Below are 12017 nucleotides of genomic sequence, written 5' to 3'. Positions count from 1 at the left end.
TTCTGTAGCGGAAACCATCGCAAAGTGGAAAGAACTCAAACAATTCCAAAGATGGAGGCGAAGGCAGTGTGATTCATCGTAAGTTAACTGCCAAGGGTTCAAAAAAAGGGTGCATGAGAGGGAAAGGAGGACCCGAGAATTCGCACAACAAATATAGAGGAGTGCGGCAAAGATCTTGGGGCAAATGGGTTGCCGAGATTCGTGAGCCTAATAGGGCGTTGAGTCAACCTAATAAGGGGAGTCATCTATGGTTAGGAACCATTGACACTGCTATCGAAGAGACTCAAGCTTACGATGACGCTGCGAGGGCCATGTATGGGCCATTTGCCCGCCTCAATCTTCCTGAAGGTCGTGGGTCAACAGAATCAACGTTAAATTCAACCAAGTCGAACGCTGAGTCAATAATTACATCCAAATACTCTGAACAATTTGGCGAAGAGAAATCCAAGGGTGAGGTCGTAAAATTAGAACCTGAAAATGGAGATAGCGAATCGAGAATCAACTCTTCAGTGAAAACAAAGGTGAAGGAGGTGCAACACGTGGGAGTTACAGACGATGATCGCTTGAATAGATTTGGATTGAAACGAGATGATAAACTACAGGATTTCTCCTTGATGGACATGAGGTTTGATGAACATAAATTTGATCTAGCTTTCAGTTCTGATCATCCTCGTTGTGGAGTTGAGTTGAGGCAAGACTTGAACAATTCCGATCCAGATGATTTAGGATTAATTTACAATGATCAATCACAATGTGAGACATACACATCAGAATTTTCATGCCAATTGCAGAACCCAAACGCGAAGTTTCTTGGAAGCTTTTACAATACGGAGCAATCACCCTCGGGTATGATTTCTCAATGATACCTATGAAACAGCATGATGAGTATTACAATTATGGATTGGGTGATGAAGAAGGAATGTTTGATATGGGGTTCACTGATTTGGATTTTACTTTGGAAGAGCTTTTGAGTCAAATTGAGGATAATGATAAGATGCCGAATAGTGAACAGAGCATTTAAGTTTGTATCTTTTTCATTTTACTTGGGTTCCGGTTACTGGGTCTTGGGGGAGGATTGTAAACATGAAAACTGATTACTGTATGTTCTTCAAATATAGAAAAGCAGAATTCATAGTGAAATATACTTTAAATTCATTCTCCAATCTTGATTCATAAATCCCATTAAGTAATTCAATTAGTGTGTTTTGTGAGTTTTTGTAGTAAAATCTCAACTATCGATAACGGAAATCTATTATACAAGTTGATGAGTAATTCTTGTGTTCTCTGAACTAGACCAAAACTCTTCTATTAACCTTGATGAATTCTTATCATTAAGCTCATACTAGGCTATTAGATATAATTTTGGAGAATATAGGAGCCAGTTTAATGAAGAATACAAGAAAAATGGCTAAAACGAAGTAGGTCTGAAAGGATTTCTCTTCCACTATTTCATTCTCTCAAATTGATTCATATCTCGAGTTTGAAAATGTTTGCATGCATGCCACGTGAACCGAAAGGACAGGTCAGGACTTGGGTTGCAATGGTCCTAGACGCCTAGCAATGCTATGACGATGCATAGTTATTGGCATACTTCCATGTCAACAACTCAAGCTGCTATGGAAGTTGTTGAAAAAATATTAAAAGGTGTTGTAGCAGCGTTGCAAGACCTCCTGGTTCAGAAGGGAAAACATGGTGCCCAATGTATGTCGTATCATTAAAAAAAAAGTCCCGAATGAAACACCGCAATCAAAAGGTCGAGTCGCATGCATACAGACTACCTATCAATATAAAAAAATTCCACCTCTTATCCGATTGCACATTTACATGATTTTTGTACCCTTATTTGCATTTCTCCATCTGTATTTTGTACCCTTTAAAATGAAAAGTATTAATGAATCAAGATTGGCGTGTAAGATATCCTATCCATTAATATTGTGTTTGTTTCACATATAGAGTCCCACCAAAACAACGGGATTTTTCTTTCCCACTTTTAGTAAGCTTCTATTTTAACAAAAGGGGAAAAAAAAGGATTTTATTTTGTTTTCTCATATTTATTCTCCCTTCACTAAACACACAATTTCTAGCCTATAGTGTATTTTTAGTCTCAACTCGTTTGCATGTGTTAAATGGTTGACAAAAAAATAAGAGTTAAGACTAGCATGAGTATCTTAGCAATATTTTAAATCTTACTATGAGCTATGAGCTTTCATTGTGGCATCCAAATACATGATCCAATTCCACAAGGATGTAGGGGAGAAAATTCCAAAAACTTCTAACAAATAAAAAAGATTGTTATTTTCACCATTAAATTTTAATTTTAAATTTGGGAGTTGGGTAGCAGTCCATTTTCAACACCTTGGATGAATGTTAAAATAGACTTTTCTATATATATGATTTTTCCATGAAATCTATAAGCCTGTTGTGATGTTCGATTTCCAATGTGGTGATCCATGTGGAATTAGTCACGAAAGTGTTTTTCTTTTTTATATTGAAATTGCTTTATGTAATTGTATAGAAAATCACTTTCTTAACTAACCTACTAAGATTTCAAATCTTACTAAGGTTCTGTGAGCTCAATGGATTACCCACCTTGGCAATCCAACTCCACAGTCCTCTACGTTTCATGGTAAAATTGTGAAAAAAATTATATCATAAGGTTTTTAAAATTGACTGCTAACCCAATTTAAAATTAAAATTTAATGGTAAAAATAATATTTTATAAGTATTTTATTTAAAAGTTCATAAAATTTTGTCCTCTACATTTGTGTGGCCCCCATCGGGATCATGTTTTTGGATGTCACATGATGAAATATATTTTTAATTTAATTAGAATATAAATTTTTGTTTTAAGATTTTATTTTGTGATACTTATTTTGGAGTTAAATTTATATTAAATTTGAATTTAAAATATTTATTACATCATAATAGACTCACACCAATGTCGGACAGACAATATGCAAATTAAAAACATATTAGGATCAATGTCTGACAAACAATATGAAAGCTAATCAGGCTAAACGTTTCCACCACAAGTTAAAGGAAAATCTTATTCATGATATGTAAAACATTGTTTGTTCTAACCAAACAGACCCTAAGAGTATTAGGTTTGAAGGATTGTAATAAGTTGCACTTTGCTACACACTATATATAACAAATCTAATCCAAACATTTTAAATAATCAAATCTAACATCCAGCATTACAACACATTATGCCTTGTTACAACACTTCAAAACCTAATAGTCTAATATACACAACAACTTATCAAGTGCTATTTTGAAGACCTGCATTTTAGAAACCGATGTAGGACATCTATAGTTCTAGTAGGATTTTTATTTTCTAAGTTTAATATGATTTATATTTTTATCTAAATTTTCTTTTATTATTTAAACTACAATTAGAAGTGTTTAGAAGCATCTAAATTGAGTTTTAATTGATTTAGAAAGTAAATATTATGTTATAGATGGATTAGGAAAGTTTTTTTTGCTATTTTAGAATGTTTCTAAGTTGTTAGGATGAAATTATCTATATAAGGAATTTTGAAAGCCAAATTAAATAATTAAAACATATCAATTAATTTTTCTTTTATATCTTAATGAATTTCTAGTTCTTTACTTTATATATTCTTCAAGTTATTGTTTGTTTATCAATTTAATTTATATATTTAAATTGATTTTGTGTGTTTTATTTAACACAATCTCGTAATTCTTTAATCTATGACAGACAATGGATAACTTGCAGGAATGGAACCATAGTTTTTTTTTTTTTTTTTTTGTCTTATTTATACCGCATTCAACTTTTATCCCACTAAACATGTTAAATCTACCTCAAAATCTTGTTTTAACACATTGACATAAGTAAAGCCTATAATCAAACTCTCACCTTGGACTACTACTTCTGAGAACACCATGTGGATGGAAAATTAGCTACAATCGATTGTATATGATTGTATGATGATGCCCACGGTTGTAAGGTTGTAATACGATCTATAAGGATGTTAGATTTGTTTAAATCTTATTATAGACTTTAATAACTTAATGACATTTGCAATGGGGATCCCTTGTGACAATAGATAGACATCTAATTGAGCTGAATTTCCTTATTTGGTTAAGGATCAATTAGGTAATCGAATCAGAACAATGATTCTATATAAGTAGGGTATTGATCAAAGGTAAAAAGGTACGTAATCTCTCTATTACAGAACTTTGTCAAATTGAAGTACATCAACTAATCTTTGATCCCTTAAGGTGGATCAGGAAATAGTATCCACAAAGTAGTAAAGCATATTATAAGAAAATGATAATTAAACTCAATGTGTTAAGGGGAGACTGTCTATAAGAAAATGATAATTAAACTCAATGTGCTAAGGGGAGACTGTCTATAAGAAAATGCCGGAATTTCAATGTGAGTCATCCATACAGTATCCCTTAAGGTACATCATATGTGTTTGTGGTAAACAATTGATGTATGCACCATAGATACAGAAAACTGTCAAGCATGTTTGTATACCTAAAAATTATTGTTGCACCACAAACACATGTGATGCACATCCAAAATCTAGTGAGCAAACAAAATCTCCAATCACTTCCAACTCAGGATTTTCATCACTCCAATCTGATATACCTTCAATTAGCTTTGAATTCATCCCTTGCTGCCTGCCCATGATCCAAAGATCATACATTTCATCTTTCATTGCATGAATGGCTTTGATTGTTTCCGCCCCATCCTTCACAATCACCTCTTGATAAACAACTTCATCATTTCCATAGTGTTTCATCATGAACTGTCCCACAAATTCATCATCTAACTTCCTCTCCTTCTCATCATCATAGTTGTTGTTGATGTTATAAGCCAAAAGGAACTCTACCACAGTGAGGCTAGTGCTCGGCTTCCTAGCAATGAAATCTGCATAGGCCAGCGCTTCACGAGAATCCGCTCCACCCATGAAAATAACAGCAACATGGTTCATTGAGGAGGCAAAGGAACGTGGCAGAACTTTCATGTGTGGGTTTCGATCAACAAGGATTCCAACTGAACAAGGTGCATTGGCTAGGAGGCTAGAATTCACCATGTGAGATGCATTATATTGATTATAGTCTCTCCATCCTGGCTTGTGGAAGGGAACAATAATGAGTGATGCCTTTTTTTCTAGTGCAAGTTCACAAATATCACGGTACATCGTGTTGTAAGGGGCACAGCTGTGAACGCCTGAATTCTACCATAGTGATTATGTGTTTGCTCATAGATCTTCAAGGCCTTTACCATGAAGTTGGAGCGGGCATACTTGGAAGATCTAAGATGGCTGTCATGAGTTATAAACATGGCATTTGCACCATTGAGTTCAACAAGGTGGAGAGCATACACCGAGATTGGGCTATTTTTGTTTGAATGAGAGGCTTGAAGGAAGTTGATGAGTCCAGGGATATTCTCTTGTTCATGAATGCAAGCGACAATCCTGATTTCACAATCTAGCCGATAGTGCTGCACATTCCTTTTCTGGTTTCGGCTGATGTAATCACTTGTCGATCTATATATGGTTCTAATGAGGACTGCTGTAATTACTGTTAACGTGGTTGTAGCAAGAACGGACAATGCACAAAATTGAGCGCTTACTAGCTGTTGCATATAAACATTGAAAGATTGTAATCATCAAAAGATCGGAAAAAAAAAACGAAGAAAACAAAAGGGGAAAATGTATAACTTCAAGATGTTACAACGAGGGGCATAATAGTATGTGTTGAAATCTAGCTATCATCGTTTCCCTCATTACGTTGATAATGTTTCCTTTTAAGTTGTAAGCAAAGAAGCCTCCTCGAGTGTGGGAATTATTTTAGATGATCAAGTGTGAAAAATTAAAGGTCACATGGACATCACATCCATGTTTGAATTTTATGTGTGTGTGTTCAAATTATACAATGCAGAGGATTGTGATTTGACATTGAAATTTACAATTTTGGTCTAAAGAAGTTACGCTTATGATATTCAGAATGATCCCCATAAATGAAGCCTATTAGTTATCTAGTTCAAACCATATGGCCCCCTCTTCAGTTATGGCCCCCATAGAGTGCTTGAGCATGATTGGTTTACTTACAACAGTAAGGTTTTATGATTTTCTAGCTACTTCACAGCCATAGAAAGTATACTAAAATGATCAAAATATGAAAATCAGATAATTATTGCAACTAAAAACCAAAGAAAGTTGAAAGTGGTAGATGGGAAGGAGTGTTCAATGTACCTCAGCTCTTCTCCAATGGTAGAATGAGAAAATCTCTATTTGACCTCTCAAGTTCAGCATTAAGCTGAGGGAGAGGGATTCAGTAAATGTCATATTGAAGTAGAGGGAAGGCAGTAGAATCCCAAGCAATTTTCCCAAGTACCCTGTCAAGATAATGAACAATTGCGAACACAAGGCTACCCAATCACTTAGGGTGAAGACATCGGTTTTCAGGCCGGCAACCATATAGAGGACAGGCATGAACACATCCATGATTATAACCTCACTCCTCTTCACAATGGTTGTTCCTAGAGCGGCCCATCCGGTATCACTAGGCCCAACATCAAAGGTCCATCAATATTACTGGCACCAATCACATCGCCTATGAACCCTGAAAACAAGACAACTAATAGGATAGCGATCACAGAGAATCTGTCCACTGGATTCCCCACTGGAGTCCTTCTGATTATCCACATTATCAAAGGCCGAAAAACAAAGACCACTAATGCTATTAGTGCCATCAAGGAAGATAAATGCAGCCAGACGCTCAATGTTTGCCTACTTGAAAATTGTCCAATGCTTCCGCAGATGACTAGAAGAAACCAGATTGCCATTTCAGAAATCATCGCAATGGTAAAAGCGAGTCGGCTTAGCTTGGAATTGAGGATGTTGAACTCTTTGAGAATGAGATAGATAACCTTAGATGAAGTAATTGCAAAAGTTGACACTATCAACCAAAACCCATTGTTGACGATCCTATCCTCTAAATAATTCCTTAGACAGAATGAACTTAAATAGACAAGTATGAAGGGAAGGGTCACACCACACAAACCTATAACATAAGCCTTCTTTCCAGCTTTTCCAATCATGCTAGCATCCATTTGCACTCCAATCACGAAAGCGAAATACATTATAGTCATATCTGCTATAGTATTCAACAAAAGGAGACCTTTTTCCGGGAACATCAACTCCGCGAATTTCTCATTTCTCCCCAAAACAGATGGGCCAATGATTATACCAGCCTTGATAGAGATCAATCATCAAAGTGCATGCATGAAAAATGAGTAATGTTGAATTCTTATTTCATTTTAAAAAAAATCAAAAATTGAAGCTTACTTACGATGATCTCTGATACGACTTGAGGTTGCTTGAGAGGCTTAAGAAGAATCATTAATATACGGGTGATTAAAATGATCATGGTGGTTTGTAACATAAATAGAAGGAAGTTTGAATCCAAAGGATTTTTACCATAAAATATGCCACCAGTGTGATGAATATTGTAAAATTCATAGTTTTATTTTCATATAGTTTTATTTTCATTTAATATTTCATTCATTTATTGTTGAGAATAAGTTTTGAACTCAAGACCTTTGAGTGTTTTATTATAAAAAGTAGTTCTTTCCATTTTGGTGAAACATAAAAGAACTCTTTACTTTTTCCTTTTTTGTTTTACTTTACTTTATTGGTTTTGAAAGTTGTAAAAACATCACTACTTTCTTTAGTCCCACATCGGGTAAATACAAGAAAAATTCTCAACTTATTTATGATCTCTCTCTCTTTAATGCTTGAGTGTGAGAGAGATAGAGACTGGGCCTCGCGCGCACATGGGAGCCCAAGGCACTGTGGGACTGCAGCCCATTGAGTTTCGGGCCAACCCGTCGAAAACCCTTAGTGCGCGTGTGCAGGGGGGGGTGCAAATTTCGGGATTTAAGCCTCACGTGGGTGCGCGTGAAAGGTCCGTTTTTGCTAAACTTTTATTTAATCTCAACCGTTGATTTATTTTTACACCGTTATGAACTACAATCGTGAACAGTTGGGTCTGTTGTGAACCGATGGCATGCTGTTTATAAATATAAAAAAACGATTTTCTGATCTCCCTTACAAAATATTTTCTGATCTCTCCTCTCCTCTTCTCTGATTTCAACTCTTGCTGCTTGTGTAAGATCTAATCGAGTTCGCTGTAGATCTGCTATTTCCGAGTGCACGGTTGGCAGACAGTGACTGTTGAATCTTGGAAACCAAACGCCAGAACCGACTGCACTAAGGATTCAATCCTAAGGAGGCGAAATTGGTTTTAAGGACAGCGGCTTCTCCGTGCCTCAGTCACCGATAAGTTCTTCCAATTTCATCGAATTATTTACATTATAATATTGCTTATTATTCAGTGTTTCAATAAATCAGATTCATAATTAATTACCAACAATGAAAGCCAACAGTGTCTACACTTTGACATATCTCGGATTTAGGGTTCTCTGTTGCCATTAATCTTAGATATATTTGAATTTTCAAAAAAAATAGAAATTCAAATACATCTAAGAATTAATGCAGAAAAAAAAAATGTTCTTGAATATAATGCCCAAAGTTTGCACGAAAACAAATAACGAAAAACAACTAAATAAGCACGAGAGAACATAGAGAGAGCCAGCTACGACTTGACGTGGAAATGGTGGTCGTAGCGCTGAAGGCTTTGAATTTTTCAATTTGAGTCAGGCTAGCCTGACTAAATTAGTAAGATTTCAAATCTTACTAAGGTTCTTTAGGCCAGCCAACATTGAATGAGTCGTTCTAAAGTGACCAAAAAAACGCTCAAAAAGACATGCAACTGAAAAAGAGCTAAATTCATTTCCTCAAACAAACAACACTGCGCTGATGTGGAGATGTGAACTGAACCGTAGATGCTTTTCCTAGAGAGGTGAATTGGTGCAGTGGAAGGAGAGAAGAAGAGATCAACGACGCTGGTGCAATGGTGGCTATATATTTAGAATGGTAGAATGTGAGATACTAACTATATCAGAGGGTAATTAGGGTAAAATTTAGAAAACCTTTCCCAATGTTAAATATATTTTTTTATTCAATTATGAGATACGCCTTGCCTGTGGTCTCCTATGAGAAACTAAAAATAAGATCGAATTATATACTCCTAAGGCATCAAAATTTTCATTTTCAAATTTTATTTTTCGACAAACTGAAGTCATCAAATTAATGGGGGATGGGAGAAATTTGATGGCTCTAAGCCGTTGAATTGGGAAACATAAAAAATTTCAATGGCCCTGAGCCGTCAAAATTGGATTTCTAAAATTTGTGGGCTTTGACCAGTCGAATTTTCTTGTCAAATTTTGCTTGAGATGCTTAAGAAGAATCATTCTATACCATACAGGTGATGAGGATGACCATGGTGATTTGTAACAGAAAAAGATGAAAGTTGAATTCCTAAGGACTATTACCACAAAATATGTCACTATTGTAATCCAAGCCACGGGTATCTACAGGTTGATATAATCTTAGATCTAATTGGATTTTCAAAAACAAACAAAAAATATATCAAATATATCTAAGAATTAATGGCTGAAAAGAGACGTTCTATAATATAATGTGCTAAGTATGGACGAAAACAATAAAGAAAAATAAGCATGAGAGAAAGTAGGGAGAAGGAGATGGTGAGGGAGTAAGCATTTCTGTTAAATTTTTTTTGTTTTAAACAGATGAACCAATGGCATGATGCCATGTGTATTGCGAAAGCAAGTGTATGTTGTTGGAGATTCATGGCTCGCCAAGCGCTCCTATCAATGAGCAAATGCAAGTTGTGCAATGAGCAAATGCAAACCGTTCCTGCAGAAATTAAACAGAGATGATCAGATTCAAGCTTTCCTTTTTTTTCTTTTTTTGATCGGTAAGTTGAGCTATAAAGGGCACCACCCTGATAAATTAAAAGAGCTCTATTAGATTATACAATTCCACAGGAACATTTGAGGAATCTAAAACAAAAAAATTCTCAGTTAAAACACCCTTCCTTGCCAACCAATCAGCTGCTCTATTAGATTCACGCCAAGCAAACTCCAACATAGCCGATTCAAAGCTCAGCATAGCTTTTCTGATCTCTCTGACGAGGCTTGATAATCTCCATGGCGAGTTCCATTCATCCTGAATACCTTGGACAACCACTAACGAATATGAGTTAACAATGATTTCCGCATACTCTCTCATTCTAAGATGGTTCAAACCTTAAAGAATAGCTTCCATTTCAAAGCTATAATATCCGAATGATTCGATCGCCCAAAACCAGTAGTACTTATTTCACCATTTTGGTTTCTCGCAATAAAACTATAGCCAGCCCCTTTTTTTGAAAGTGAACCATCAGTATTCAACTTTGTAACTCCCATTGAAGGAGGCACCTATCGGATAACATGAATATCTCTAGTTTTTAGCGTTCCATTGCACTCCCATTTCTGACTCAGATTTAGGAAATCAAGATTTGAAGTCATTAGACCTTCAAGTTTACCACAGACATCAAACATAATTAATCGACGTAGCTGATGCCCATTAAGCTTTTTCTCATCAAAAATTCGCTGGTTACGCTCATGCCAAACATGATAAATAGTTGAGCAAATCATTTGGCTAAGAATGCTCAATGTTTTAGGGTGACTTTCAATGAATCCAAATTCATCTGCTATACTTCCCACTGTCTCCCTTGAAATATCAGCCAAAATCAGCACTCTCTTCCAAACTTTACTACTGTAGCTGCAGGAAAATAGTAAATGAACATTATCCTCCACGTCATTTCGGCACAGCACACATCGAGATACTAGCATTAGCCCTCTCTTTCTCAAATTTTCAAACGTTAACAAACTTCAGTTCATCACAATCCAAGCAATAAAAGAATGATATCACCCTAAGAAGAAACAAGCATTGAAGCCTTTAAATTAAGTTTCACTGTGTTATTTCTGAAGTGGAGACACTTGCATTTATATAGAGGACTTGAAAGTCCTTTGGATAACAACAGATTACAGATTTGAAGGGGTTTGATAACAAGAATAGTTACTTTGTTACGATATTCAAAGAAGAGGATATCTAGAATATTCAAGAATTTTGACTTTGTCAAACTCTTTGAGGATATTTGTCCATACGCCCCCTCAAGTTCAACTGTCTGTTGGTAACAGTGAGCTTGTCGGGCAACATACTGAACCGAGAAACACTAAGTGGCTTGATCATGATATCAGCAGTTTGATCTTGAGAAGAAATGAAACGAAGATCCAACCCTTTGCATGCAACCTTTTCATGAACGAAGTGGAAGTCGATTTCTAGTAAGAACTCAAATAAAAAAATCATCTCACACCCGTTGTCACAAGCCTGCAACATCCATATGATGATCATCCTCAAGAAACTTGATCATTTAGATTTTACAAGAGAAGAAAATTACATATATAAAAACTCAATGTTTTCTAACACTTTCTAACAAAAGAGAAATCCCCTTTTAGAGAAACTCCTTTTATGGACAACAACTATCATCTAGGAATTCTTTTGTTTTTCATTAACTAATAAAATTACATTACCCAAAATACCCTTAAATAAAACCCATTAACCTTAAGAAACAAAGGATCGGTGATTTTATATCACCAACCCCGACAAAATCGATATACCAAAATTTGATAAGACTTAATGGAAATGGTAGAGTAGCATGCATATAGACTGCTAATCAATATCTAAAATTTCATCTCTAATCCGATGAACAAAGGGTGCCTATCACTTTGATCCATTTGGTGGGTTATGTAATACCATGTTATATATGGATGAAAAAAGACTATTTGAAGAGTAAACTTGGTGGTTTGGATCAATTGCCGGAGGTGATTGATCTAAGCTAAAATTCATGAATATCAATCTCAATTTGAGAGATCTGCACACAGAACAACAACATTAGTCACTCTTGTCAAGTTATATCTTGGTGGCATCCTAAGTGCTCCCACTCACTCACTCCATTTTTTTTCGTTTTCTTCCATTTCCTTGTCCTTTTGTATCATCTACCTCAAA

At 35.5% G+C, this 12017-nt stretch overlaps 1 protein-coding gene and 1 pseudogene across 2 annotated transcripts; one reads left to right on the top strand and one right to left on the bottom strand.

Moving 5' to 3' along the window:
• LOC147385075 (dehydration-responsive element-binding protein 2C-like) lies at window positions 1–1048 on the top strand. Its single transcript, XM_086426632.1, has one exon. It carries the CDS (start codon window positions 114–116, stop codon window positions 861–863), a length of 750 nt encoding a protein of 249 aa, XP_086282758.1. The 5' UTR covers window positions 1–113; the 3' UTR covers window positions 864–1048.
• Window positions 1049–4396: 3348 nt separating this feature from the next.
• On the bottom strand, window positions 4397–7410 carry LOC147385074 (cation/H(+) antiporter 15-like; annotated as a pseudogene). Its single transcript, XR_015173028.1, has 2 exons — window positions 6234–7410; window positions 4397–5614 (listed from the first exon to the last, which is right to left on the bottom strand). The product of XR_015173028.1 is annotated as a cation/H(+) antiporter 15-like (transcript).
• Between the last annotated feature and the right edge of the window lie 4607 nt (window positions 7411–12017).

Source organism: Akebia trifoliata, chromosome 15 (genome assembly GCF_017979445.1).
Source record: "Akebia trifoliata isolate Shusen 1 chromosome 15, ASM1797944v1, whole genome shotgun sequence".
Classification (NCBI taxonomy): Eukaryota; Viridiplantae; Streptophyta; class Magnoliopsida; order Ranunculales; family Lardizabalaceae; genus Akebia; species Akebia trifoliata.
The sequence above is the reverse complement of the archived record's forward strand: the minus strand, read 5'-3'. Positions and strand labels throughout refer to the sequence as shown.

What these genes read in the sequence shown, in the direction of transcription:
- LOC147385075 (XM_086426632.1), top strand. Translation starts at nt 114, where the DNA reads ATGAGAGGGAAAGGAGGACCCGAGAATTCGCACAACAAATATAGAGGA.